This window comes from Trachypithecus francoisi, unplaced genomic scaffold, assembly GCF_009764315.1.
Source record: "Trachypithecus francoisi isolate TF-2019V2 unplaced genomic scaffold, Tfra_2.0 Lachesis_group2, whole genome shotgun sequence".
Taxonomy (NCBI): domain Eukaryota; kingdom Metazoa; phylum Chordata; class Mammalia; order Primates; family Cercopithecidae; genus Trachypithecus; species Trachypithecus francoisi.
Genome location: NW_022681465.1, coordinates 97,352,884 through 97,366,815, shown reverse-complemented (window position 1 = coordinate 97,366,815; position 13,932 = coordinate 97,352,884). Strand labels below are relative to the sequence as shown.

At 35.5% G+C, this 13,932-nt stretch overlaps 1 protein-coding gene across 4 annotated transcripts in view; it reads left to right on the top strand.

Annotated features, from left to right (window-relative positions):
* Positions 1–11,879, top strand: part of CENPK (centromere protein K) — a 49,483-nt gene extending 37,604 nt beyond the window's left edge. For 2 of the 4 annotated variants that reach the window (XM_033179706.1, XM_033179708.1), the window contains exons 7-11: positions 3,235–3,317; positions 3,417–3,515; positions 3,855–3,981; positions 8,109–8,162; positions 11,003–11,879. In XM_033179706.1, the coding sequence (XP_033035597.1) occupies positions 3,235–3,317; positions 3,417–3,515; positions 3,855–3,981; positions 8,109–8,162; positions 11,003–11,161 (522 nt within the window). In that variant the 3' untranslated portion in view covers positions 11,162–11,879. Of the gene's footprint in view, positions 1–3,234; positions 3,318–3,416; positions 3,516–3,854; positions 3,982–8,108; positions 8,163–10,052 lie in introns of all 4 variants that reach the window. The other 2 variants (XM_033179709.1, XM_033179710.1) reach the window with 2 other exon arrangements.
* Positions 11,880–13,932: the final 2,053 nt, after the last annotated feature.

The following is a 13,932-nucleotide window of genomic DNA, read 5'->3' as shown; positions in this document are numbered from 1 at the left end:
AATTTAGTGACAAGATTGTCTATAACGTTTCTCCATTATCATTTTAATGTTTGTAGTGATGTCACCTGTCTCATTTCTGATATTGGTGATTTATGTCCTTCTCCCCACCCCATACTTAATCTAATTTTATTGACCTTCTCAAAAACCAATTTTCATTGCTTTTTCCTTATTTTTTATGTTGTACTGATTGAACTTCTTTGTTGTTATTATTTCCTCAACTTACTGTGGGTTTTATTTACTCTTTTTTCATATTTCTTATGATAGAAGCTGAGGTTATTAATTTGAGAACTTTCTTTTCTTTTAAAATAGGCTTTTAGGCCAGGTGCAGTGGCTCACGCCTGTAATCCCAGCACTTTGGGAGGCTGAGGCAGGCATATCACGAGGTCAGGAGATGGAGACCATCCTGGCCAATATAGTGAAACCATATCTCTACTAAAAATACAAAAATTAGCTGGGTGTGGTGGCACACACCTGTAGTCCCAGTACTTGGGAGGCTGAAGCAAGATAATCTCTTGAACTCGGGAGACGGAGGTTGCAGTGAGCCAAGATAGTGCTGTTGCACTCCAGCCTGGCAACAGAGCGAGATTCTGTCTCAAAAAAAATAGATTTTTAGTGCTCTGAATTCTTGTCTGAGTACTGCTTTTGCTTCATCCCAGAAATCTTGATGTTGCATGTCAATTGTTTGGGAGATGAAAAAATAACAGACAAATTTTGATGTTAATGTTAATTTCTACTCAGTTATAATAATTTCCTATTTTCCTATTGGTTGCTTCTTTGACCCATGGATTATTTAGAAGTATGTTTTTGGTATCCAAATGTTTGCAAAGTTTTCTAGATAGCTTTCTATTATTTTTCAATTTAATGCCATTGTCAGACCATATTTAATATAATCAATATGGTTGCATTGAAAGATGTGTTATTGATTTATATTTTTGGGTGGGAGGGAGGGTTGGGAGCAGAGGATCTCCATTGCCCAGGCTGGGTGCAGTGTTGATATCATAAATCACTGCAGCCTTGAACTTCTGGCCTCAAACAACCTTTTCACCTTAGCCTCCTAAAGTGATAGAATTACAGGAATGAGTTACCAGGTTTGGTCTTGATTTATCTTTCTTTTCATCCTACTGTTTTTCTGTTCCTGTTTTTCCCTTTTCCTACTTTCTTGGATTGTGTGTATTGTTGTTGTCGTCATTGTTGTCGTTGTTGAGGCAGGGTCTTGCTCTGTTAACCAGGCTGGCATACAGTGGTATGATCTCAGCTCACTGCAGCCTCCACCTCCTGGCCTCATGTGATCCTCCCGCCTCAGCCGTCCAAGTAGCTGGGACTACAGGCTTGTGGCATCATGCCTGGCTAATTTTTGTATTTATTTATAGAGACAGGGTTTCGCCATGTTGCCCAGGCTGGTGTCTGATTATCAGTATTGGCTTATTAGTTATTTCTTTTCTTTTTTTTTCATAGTTACTTTAGGGTTTGTAATATACATGTTGAACTTACCTGATTTATGTTTAAAAAGAGCTAATGGAAACCCTTGTGATCAGGAGAATGGAACACTAGTGCTTATTGTAATTCTTTTTAGTCTTCTTTGTTGTTCCTGAAATCCCTCAAGCATACTTTTGCCTCCTGGCCTTAGTACTTACTATTCCCTTTCCCTGGGACATTCTTTTGCTAGAGAATAGCATGATGTTTTCCTTTGTCTTCTTTCTCTGTTGTTTTATTTATTTATTTATTTTTTTGAGTCAGAGTCTCACTCTGTCACCCAGGCTGGAGTATAGTGGTTCGATCTCGGCTCACTGCAACCTCCGCCTCCCGGGTTGACGCGATTTTCCTGCCTCAGCCTCACGAGTAGCTGGGACTACAGGCGCCCACCACCACGCCCGGCTGATTTTTGTATTTTTAGTAGAGATGGGGTTTCACCATCTTGGCCAGGCCGGTCTCGATCTCCTGACCTTGTGATCCACCCGCCTCGGCCTCCCAAAGTGCTGGGATTACAGGCTTGAGCCACCGCGCCTGGCCTTTCTCTGTTACTTAAATGTTACCTGATCAGAGAAGTTTTTTCATATCATACTACCTAAAACATCCATTTCTTGCTCTTCATGCCTTTACTTTTATTTTGATTTTTTTTTTTCTTTATGACACTTGACCATTGCTGGAGTAAATGTCTGAATTCCCCTCTTTGTTCTGTTCACCTTTGCATCTCTCTCTCCTTCAGCAATGCCTAATAGTCAATGATTGATCACAAATTTGATTGAATGATTGATTGAATAAATATTGAATGAGTGAGTCATTTGTGTCTGTTTTGTACAGTCTCCTTAGAAAAGGTACCTGGGGCTGGGCACGGTGGCTCACACCTGTAATCCCAGCACTTTGGGAGGCTAAGATGGGTGGATCACAAGCTCAGGAGTTTGAGTCCAGCCTGGCCAATATGGTGAAACCTAGTCTGTACTAAAAATACAAAAATTAGCTGGGCATGGTGGGGCGCACCTGTAATCCCAGCTACTCGGGAGGATGAGGCAGGAGAATCATTTGAACCTGGGAGGCCGAGGTTGCAGTGAGCCAAGTTCACACCACTGCACTCCAGCCTGGGTGACAAAACAAGACTCCATCTCAAAAAGTAAAAATGAAAAAGAAAAGAAAAGGTACCTGTGCGGCCGGGCGCGGTCACTCACGCCTGTAATCCCAGCACTTTGGGAGGCCGAGGCAGGCGGATCATGAGATCAGGAGATGGAGACTATCCTGGCTAACATGGTGAAACCCCGTCTCTACTAAAAACAAAAAATTAGCCTGGCATGGTGGCGGGCGCCTGTAGTCCCAGCTACTGGAGGAGGCTGAGGCAGGAGAATGGCGTGAACCTGGGAGGCGGAGGTTGCAGTGAGCTGAGATGGCACTACTGCACTCCAGCCTGGGTGACAGAGTGAGGCTCTGTCTCAAAAACAACAAAAAAATAGAAGGTACCTAATCTCTGATTACTGAAAACACACCATTATCTTGCCTTTCAATATGAAATTAAAATTTACTACCCAAAACCCCTTCTGATATTTTTGAATTTAACCATAGAATATTACCACAAATTTAGCACCTATTGTGTATATTTACCTTTTCAAATGCTTTCTGCTAGGCTTTTTTACTACTGATGTCTGAATGGAAGTATCCTGGACCACTATGTAAATTTGACTGTTGTTCAGAAATAAAACTGTAAGATTAAAGACTGAGCAATTAATTTGAATTATTTTATTCTAGTTCCAAAAGCTGAGACAAGATCTTGAAATGGTACTGTCTACTATGGAGTCAAAGAATGAAAAGTTAAAGGAAGACTTAGAAAGGTATGTTTATGTTATAATTACTGTTAATCATTCATATGTATTAAGTGGCCTTTAAAGTTTTATTTAGATGTTGCTTGTTTTGTTTTTCCATGTCAAAAGAGAACAACAGTGGTTGGATGAACAGCAACAGATAATGGAATCTCTTAATGTACTACACAGTGAATTGAAAAATAAGGTCGAAACATTTTCTGAATCAAGGTATTAATTTTATGTTCTAGGTTTTTAAAATAGGAAAAGTATTTTATTTTTTGTGTTACATGAAACATAGATGGAGTTAATTTTACCAGGAATCAGGAGTCTTGGCCTAACTTTTGTTAACTATTAGCTATTATATAATATTTTATGAGTGACTTGACTTGACTGTACCTTTGATTTCTCTACTTGTTATATACACAATATTATTTTCAAAAAGGTAGTTATTTGGTTTGAGCAAATGAAGTTTTAACAAAATTTTCGATCAACTTCATGAATAACTAGTTACATGTGCATATGTGTTTTATCAGTTAAATGTTTCTGTTAATTTTTTAAATCTATTAGAATCTTTAATGAGCTGAAAACTAAAATGCTTAATGTAAAAGAATATAAGGAGAAACTCTTGAGTACCTTGGGCAAGTTTCTAGAAGACCATTTTCCTGTGCCTGATAGAAGTGTTAAAAAGAAAAAGGTAAGTTTTAGAGAAGACATTTATATAAATTACCATATTTGAAATTATTTTAGGTGGGTTTAGAAGCATATTTTCTTATTTAGTTCAAAGGTATGCACATGTATGGAAATATGCCATTATCACATTATATTTATGAAACACTAGAAGCAACCTAATTATTCAATAAAATGGGATTAAGTATATGTATATCTTTTTAGAGGGGGCCGGGGGACAGAGTCTCTGTCACTCAGGCTGGAGTTCAGTGGTGTGATCTCAGCTCACTGCAACCTCTACCTCCTGGGTTCAAGTGATTCTCGTGCCTTAGCTTTCAGAGTAGCTGGGACTACAGGTGTGCGCCACCACGCCCAGCTAATTTTTTGTATTTGTAGTAGAGAGGGGATTTCACCAAGTTGCCCAGGCTGGTCTTGAACTCCTGAGCTCAGGCCATCTGCCCACCTCAGCCTCCCAAGTGGGACGATTAGATGTTAGGATTACAGGTGTGAGCCATTGCACCCAGCCAGAGTATATTTTTTATATTACATCCATATGATGGGAGTAAGTCAACTTGTCATATAATGTACTGAACACCTTCAGATAAGTTAATGAAATACAACTGTTGAACAAGTAAAACACTGATGATTGAATTGTTTGAATCTAATTTATGTTTAAAAAATTGATAGTGCTTATGTCTGAGAGCTAGGATTGTAGGTGGTTTTTTTGCTTTTCACAATTTTTTCAGTTTTCTGTGATGAATGTGTACAACTTTTTAAATCAAAAGAATGATGTTTAAAATTTGTTACAGATTATTGTAAGTTATTGACTATTTTAATAGTAGCTATAATGAAATAAACCTTTTCTGAGAAAGCAAATAAATATTTTATTGAGAGGCAGAAGATTGTGAACGGTTCTTTTATATATATATATATATATATATATATATAGTGTTAAGACTTTTTTGAAATTGGAGTAATCATCGAATAATAATATGTTTAATCATTTTCAGTATAAAATCTTTCATGTCTTCCTAGGGAATGAAGTCTGTAAACTTCTTAGAAATCTCTTCATTAGGATTTATGCTATGGACTTCTATCTCCTCAGCCTCATTTCCCAGCATTCATCCATCTCTTATGTGAATCCATTCAGCTATGTCACCAATTGACCTCTCACTTTTTTGTGGCTTGCACATTGTTTTTTCTGCCTAGGTTAAAACCCTTCCGATCTGTTGAGGGTGGCAGATTCCTACTTAAGACAGTTCAAACATCTTTTGAGTGAAACATATGAAATTTAAGTGTTCTTTTATTTATTTATTTTTAATTTTTGTTTATTTTTATTTTGGGGGACCGAGTCTTGCTCTGTCACCCAGGCTGGAGTGCAATGGCATGATCTCTGCTCACTGCAACCTCTGTCTCCCAGGTTCAGGCAATCAATTCTCCTGTCCCAGCCTCCTGAGTAGCTGGGACTACAATTACATGCCACGACACCCAGCTAATTTTTTTGTAGTTTTAGTAGAGACAGGGTTTCACCGTGTTGTCAAGGCTGGTCTCAAACTCCTGACCTCAGTTGATCCTCCCGCCTCAGCCTCCCAAAGTGCTAGGATTACAGGCGTGAGCCACCACACCTGACCTATTGATTGATTTTTTAGAGACGAGGTCTTGCTATATTGCCCAGGTTAGACTTGAACTCCTGGGTTGAAGCTATCCTCCCGCCTCAGCCTCCACACAACTGGGACTTCAGATGTGAGCTACTGAACCTGGCTCTAGGTGTCCTTTTATTAACACTTTTCAAATGATTTTGTTAGTGTTATTTGTGTGTATCTCTCCCTTCACCCCCATGCCCTATGAGCTACTCAATGTGTTCAGTTCATCTTTGTATCTCTTCTATCTTGCGTATCTTTTATATAGAACCTTCTCAGTTCATATTTATTGAATGGATGTGAATATACTAAGAAAAGGAGAAAAAGTTCTGTTTGTTTTTGTTTTTACTGTCTGTGTTCTTTTTACTCTTCCTTTTCTTACTTATAATTGTCTATAGGCTTTTACATTTGTTATGGACTGTGTCTTCCATTCTATTATTGTTTTTTACGTCTTATTTATTTGTAAAAGTATGACAACCTTCTTTTAACCATTTCATTAAAGTCATGATTCCTTGCCTCTTTATGACCTTAATCTTGCAACAACTCACTGATGTATTTTCTGGTCCCAGTCTCCTCCATTTTTTTAACTTTTTTTGGTTGCTTTTGCTCCACTAATAGAACCAGAGGTTTGAGGCGTCCTTAAAAGGAAGCTTGATTACCATGAGCCATTTTGGGGTCATTAAGTCAGATTTGATAACCTCACTTCTTTTTTCCAAGATAATACTAATCCTAATCAGAAGGTTTTGAATTAGGATTAGTATTAAATCTTGGAACTTTCTAGCAGTTTCCTTTAGAGTCTGTCCTGTTGAACATTTTTAACAGTAACTTAAAGAGATAGAATATATGGCTATCAAAGTTTACAAATGACGTGAAAGTAAGAGGGCTAGATAGTAAATATGTTGGATGACGGAATAAAGACTTTATTTCTTAGCTAGTTAGGAAATAAGGCAAATAAAATAGGATGATGTTTAAGTAGAAATACAGAGGATATCTATGTTTAAAACATTACAGAACAAGGAAGACATTTTTAGCTAGATATATGAAAAATACTTTGACATTTTAGATGATAGTATTCTCAGAAGTCCACAAGGAAAAAAAATGTCTAAAAGCTAACACCATCTTAAATTTAATGTATAGAATTCTGGTCTCCGTAATTATGAAAGTAGGTGTTCTTTTTTTGTCTTCGGTAGTCAAATCACACCTAGATCGTTGTGGGAGACTAGATGAAGGAAAACAAAAGACAAATTAGAGCACATTCAAAGAATAATCATGGTATTGAGAAGCCTCAAATTTGTGCCATATGAAAAATATTGAGGTGGGGTGTGGTGGCTCACACCTGTATTCCCAGCACTTTAGGAAACTAAGGTGGGAGGATCACTTGAAGCCAAAAATTTGAGACCAGTTTGGACAACGTAGCAAGACCCTGCCTCTAAAAAACAAACATATTTAAACGAAAACATTACTGTGGCATGTGCTTGTAGTCCCAGCTACTCGGAAGGCTGAGGTGGGAAGATAGCTTGAGCCCAGGAAGTCAAGGCTGCAGTGAGCTATGATGGCATCACTGCACTCCAGCCTGGGTGACAGAGTGAGACCCTGTCTCCAAAAAAAAAGAAAAAAATAATTGAAGAAACAAATGGCGATTAATGTGAAAAAGAGAAGACTTGGTCCTTATAATAGCAGTGTTCAAATATTTGAGGAACTCTTGGGTAGAATTGGAGTGAGATTTGTTCTCTGTCATTCCAGGGAAGAAACAACTAATGAGTTAACATGACAAACTGTCACGAGCTATAGAAAGATGATTAAGTCTCTCATAAGAGCAAATTTCCTGTACTGAAACTGCATAAATGTACTCTAGAATGTTATTTGGGGAGTTTTTATTGGGGGATTTAAATACTAAATTTTTTATATGATTATATATAATGTGTATATCTATTATATGTTTATGGATAGTTTTAATTGTATCTTCCAGTTACTATAAAAGTTTTCACTGTCTTAGAAGATATTTCCACTGCGTTTTTATGAATCTGACTTAAATACAAATAACATTTACTTTCAGAATTTTTTGTCACTTAATTATGAATATTTGATTTTAGTTACTTTATACCATTACAACTAAAAAATACTAATTTTAAAACTCTTGGCCAAGCATGGTGACTCATGCCTGTAATCACAGCACTTTGGGAGGCCAGTGTGGGCAGATCACCTGAGGTCAGGAGCTCGAGACCAGCCTGGCCAAGATGGTGAAACCTCGTATCTACTAAAAATACAAAAATTAGCCAGGCGTGGTGGTGGGAGCGCCTGTAATCCTAGCTACTCGGAGGCTGAGGCAAGAGAATCACTGGAACCCGGGAGGCGGAGGTTGCAGTGAACTGAGATTGCGCCATTGCACTCCAGCCTGGGCACCAAGAGTGAAGCTCTCTCAAAAATAAAATAAAAGTCTTGTAAAAACAGTCCAATATTTCACCATTGGTGGAACTGAAGTGGTAATTGTTTGTTATTCACATTTCTCTTGAAGAAAAACATTCAAGAATCAACTGTACAGCTGATAACACTGCATGAAATGTTAGAGGTAAGTGTTTTGTGTACTTTGTTTTGTCTTGAAGCTGTCTCTTAGTTTTTTTGAACAATTATACTCAAGACTTGAAAAACAAGAAATAATTCTTAAATAATTCTTAAAATATTCATCATTCTTTATTAAATATATTTGTGATAATATATCTTTGGTATAAAATTAGTTTCTGTTCCCTATATAGTACTGAGAGGAATATTGTTATTTTTAAAATAATGTTAATTTAAGGTCTCTTAATCATATTCCCAAGATTTATTACAGGTAAAGTTTTTATCTAGGTATGAGCTGACAGGGTGAAAAAAAAATTTTCATGATGTCATCTAATATTTACATAGTAAAATTCTATGCTGTTACATTGACTCTTTAATTGGTAGCTCCATACTCTGTATAAAATACATAATGAACTTAAAGATTCCTTCCACAAAGTTGTAGAAATTGTACAATTTAAAAAAAAATAACATCAGTCTCTTTTCTTGTAATGTAAGTACTGAGTTTTCCAACTTTCTCTGATTTGACATATACCTTGTTTTATAAATATCTTCGACCTTTTCAAAAATGTTTTTGAACCTTAACCATATTATCAATTATTTTAAATACTTTGGAAGATCTTGATATGACAATTCATGACAAATTGGGCAGAAAGGAAAATGAAGTAGTGTATGAAGAACAGGGTATTTACCAATTAGTAAGGGTATTTACCAATTACCCTTTTTAAAATCATTGGTAAATTTTGAAGAAAGAGTGATTTCAGAAAATGTGTTTCATTTAACTTAATGAACTAGGTGTTAAAGTCTCTTTTTGCCCAGCTGACAAGTTTTGGTTCCTCTGGATATAATACAGAATATTATTGCTTTGAAAAGCAAAATACAAATATGTATTAGATTTGTAATTAGAATATTGTAACTATTTCTAGCTACTCTAGTTTATGCTGAAACTAAGATGACTATAGTTTCTCATGGATGACTTAACTTTTTTTTTTAATAAAAATTGTCAGTCATGGAAATACTGAAAGGTATTACATGTATAATTTTTTAGTAGTGTACATAGTATATACCATATGTGTTAGGCCATTCTTGTATTGCTGTAAAGAAATACCTGAGACTGTATATTTTATAAAGCAAAGGAGTTTAACTGGCTCATGGTTTGCAGGCTGTACAAACATGACACTGGCATCTGCTCAGCTTCTAGGGAGGCCTAAGGGAGCTTTTACTCATAGCAGAAGGTGAAGCAGGAGCAGACAGTTTACATGGCCAGAGTGGGAGCAAGAGGGAGGGGGAAAGGTACCACACACACTTTTAAGCAACCAGATCTTGCAAGAACTCACTGTCATGAGGACAGCACCAAGGGGATATGCCAAAGCATTCACGAGAAATTCACCCTGATGATCCAATCACCTCCCACCAGGCCCCACCTCCAACACTGGGGATTACATTTCAATATGAGATATGACAGGGGACACACCTAAACTATATCAGCATATAAAACTTAGCATTAGAATCCTAAGTTTGTCTCCAAGGCTCATATTGTCAGTGATAAAGGAACTAATGTTAAAACTGCAGTTAGGTTAAAAATAATAAGATTAAAATTAGAAATGCAAAATAGGAAAGATTTGTACTAAAATAAGCCATTTGTACTAAAATAAGCCATTGCTCTAAAATACAAATAATATTTAGTTCTATATCATAGTACTCAAAAGAAATGAGGCCAAAGCTTTTTTCCTCCCATGGGATGTGGGACATGAAATAATTAATGATAGTTGAAAATTTTATTTTAAGAAATAAGGTATTACAAAATTAATTGAGAGTAGAGCTTGATGGATTAATTTGACTTATTTCTATGGCACTTTGTATAAATTATGCATTTTCTTTTCCGTATTCCTTAAAATAATAGCATGTTTCAGTTAAAAATTTGGCCTGATAAATTTTTGAGATGCGGACGTAATTTTGAGATACGGAGTCTAATCCAAGATCCACCACTGATTATGTGCCCCTGAGGAATCTCTTAACTCTTCTGAGTTCTAGTTTTGTAATTTGTGAAGGCACTGGAAGATAGCTGAGGAGGCAGAATAATAATTGATCTACATTTAGCGTTTTTCACTGTATTTCATAACATTAGTATTCAAACAATTGTAAATATTTCTTTCTTCAGAAGACTTTTATAATAGCAGTGGATTTGGGAAAGACAGCTGATTCTCACTTTACATTAGCAAGCTTTCCCAAGCTTGTTTGATCACAGAACCCTGTTTTTCAGGAGCTAAGAACACTTCAGGGAGACTAATTCTATGGAATGCAGTTTGGAAAATGCTAGCCTATATAATTTAATACAAATAATCAAAATTCAATTTGTGGTTGTAATTCCACAATATCCTTAATGAAGATCAGGGATACTCAGGATGAAGCTGAAGGAAGCGATGATGATAAATATTTATCAGAAGAATAGGTGTTTTGTGGAGGACAGGACCAGTGATTTTTCCCTCAAGTATTAAGACACACTTGCTCACTTTCTTTTTAACTTTTTTGTGAAATTTTAATTTTTTAAGATTTTTGTCTTTATCCTAAAGAAGATATTAATCCCAAGAGAAGTGGGAGAATTGTAAATTCTTTCTAACCAGTTTTTAGGAAAAGGTTTTCTAAATTAAAGATGCAAAACTTCACTTTAAAGTTTTTTTCATTAGCTAATACCCATAGTCCTTTCAAATAGGAAATTCAAATTTGTAGATTAAAAGTATTAAACAGTTGTTGAAAAAGAAAAGAGGTCAATATTCTTTGACAAAAAACTTTATTATAGCTGTATTGACTTTTTCCCAAGTAAAGTATATTTTGAATGATATTTTCTCCTAGATTCTTATAAATAGATTATTTGATGTTCCACATGATCCATATGTCAAAATTAGTGATTCCTTTTGGCCACCTTATGTTGAGCTGCTGCTGCGTAATGGAATTGCCTTGAGACATCCAGAAGATCCAACCCGAATAAGATTAGAAGCTTTCCATCAGTAAAAGAATGTTTTCTTTTTTCACACAGTAAAAAAATCTTATCATTCAAGGATATTGGAATCACAGGACTATTTGGATAAAAAACATTATTTGCAAATTAATGCACATAGTCCATCTTCCTTTTATCGCTAAATGGCATGTGCTGCCATCTATTATTCATTTTTAAATGGTCCTTTCTTATTCAGTCAGTGCTTTGGTGTTTTAAACTATATGGAGAAGAATGCAGGTAGATAATATTCTAGGCATAAAACATTTAATATACCTTACCTCATGCAATATTCTTTGGAAAATTCTTTGTTGATTTATTATATTGCTAATATAATATTTTCTTAAAATGTATAACAGTATCTTTTATGCATTTTGAGTTCCAATTGGTGCTTCTTTATATTTAGAAATTATAATGGGAAGGTCATTTAATTTGCAGATGGTTTTAAAATTGAGGTAATATCTGATGTAGAAGCTGGCATAATTTAAAAGTATTTAGCAAATTGTTTCATATGTACTGCCTTATTTCTAGTTTTGTTTAAAATTGGAATATGAAAAACTAATGGATAAAGCTAGCATAAAATTGATATTTTAGTTTGTATTATTCATATACCATGTAACCTTATATATTAATCTACTCTTGATTCTGCTAATTATTACCAACAAAATTGTATTCATGACATCTTATTAATCCTTTGTGAATTTTTGTGAATAAAATTATTTCTAAAAATCTCTAGCTGTTGGTGATGTGGGATATTTTTATAAGTAGCAAATACTTTCTAAAGCTGGATAAATTAAGATATAGGACTCATTTAGTATTACATACAAGCTAAACTAGAGAATCCTAAATCCACTTAATATCATTAGTTTTCTAAGAGAAATTTGTTACTTTTTTACTTGAAAGTGCTTCCTACTGTATATTATCCAAGTTCCTTGCTTACCTTAATTGCTTCATATTTTCTAAAGTAAACAAACAATATTTGAAGTATACCAATCCCTCTGTAGAAAATACAAATACTATTATATTTTAGGGAATGTAACTTAGGGGAAGATGATACATAAAGTACCTCCTAGAATACTCGAGTTGGATATTGAAGGGGTGAACAACTTTTTACTCTTTGAATTAACTGGAGAGGGAAGAAATGGCAGTGTAGGTCTGACAATAATTCTTCAGAGCAGGTGGTACTGTTGTCCATGAAGTACTAGCAAAACACTTGGTGTTTGCTAATGAAAACATTAAAAATATGTAAATCGAGCCAGACACGGTGGCTCACGCCTGTAATGCTAGCACTTTCGGAGGCCGAGGTGGGTGGATCACTTGAGGTCAGGAGTTCGAGACCAGCCAGGCCAACATGGTGAAACCCTGTCTTTACTAAAAATACCAAAAATTAGCTGGGTGTGGTGGTGCACACCTATAAGTCCAGCTACTTGAAGGCTGAGGCAGGAGAATCGCTTGAACCTGGGAGGCAGAGGTTGCAGTGAGCCAAGATTGTGCCACTGCACTCCAGCCTAGGCGACAAGAGCAAAACTCCGTCTCAAAAGAAAAAAAAAAAAATCCTTATGCTTGCAATGTCTATCAATAGACAGTATTTTTCTAAAAGTTTATATGGGGTATGTCAATAGTCTACCAGCTGCTAAATGTAGTGTATCAAATACTTTATTGCATTTTATGACATGTTGACTCAAAAATTAGTAAGTGAAAAGTTGCTAATGGCTTATTTTTAATATTCTTAATACTTTCCCTAGATTATTGTTTATCCTACAACTTTGTTTTGATGGAATCTTGCTTTTTTTTTTTTTAGCTTGTAGAGATGTAAAATTTTTAATTCATTTTTTATTATACAAGAAATAAATGCAGATATTACAGATAAAAGTGAAATGTCCTTTGATGTTTCCTATCTAGGTTGTCCTCTCTGCCACCACTATTTGATAAATGCTGTTATTTTTCATGTTACATCATTATTCTCCTCTGTCATTTGACTGTGTCCAGAAGTTCATCCATTTTAATGAATCTTGTTTTGCAACAATCAGAGAGCCAGTTCACATGATGGTAGATTGTTACGTATCTGTTTAATCCTGGTAAGAGAGCAGAGACAATGGAATTGTACAAGATGCTAGATTAAACTTAGAGAAGGCAGAAAAGTGGAAGACGAACAAAAGAGGAATTAATAGAAAACATTAACAAATATAGTAATTTATATCAATCAGTTTAAATGTGAGTTGTCTAAATACACAGATACTGTCACAGAAGATTAAAAAACAAGACTAAACAAGAAATCTACTTTAAATACAAAGATGGAGAAAGATACATCACGTATTAATGGACTGAATGTTCACGTTCCCCCTGTTCCCCAAATTTATATGTTGAAGCCCTAACCCCCAGTGTGATAGTATTTGGAGATAGGGATCTTGGAAGATAATTAAGGTTAGGTGGCACCATGACTAACATAAGGTTAGTGTCCTTATAAGAAGGGACACAGAGAGCTTGCTCTCTTTGCCATGTGAAGATACGACTAGAAGGTAGCTGTCTACAAATGAGAAAGAGAGCCTTCCCCAGAAATTGTGATGACACCCTGATCCCAGACTTCCAGTCTTCAGAAATTTGAGAAAAAGAAAATTTATGTTGTTTAAGTCACCTAGTGTATGGTATTTTGTTAGGGTAGCCTAGATAGACTAACATTTCAAACTACACTCATCAAAAGAAAGCTGGAGTAGCTATATTAATTTCATACAAAGCTGACTTCAGAACAAGGAAAATGATCAAGCAACATATGGTGATAAAGGGGTAA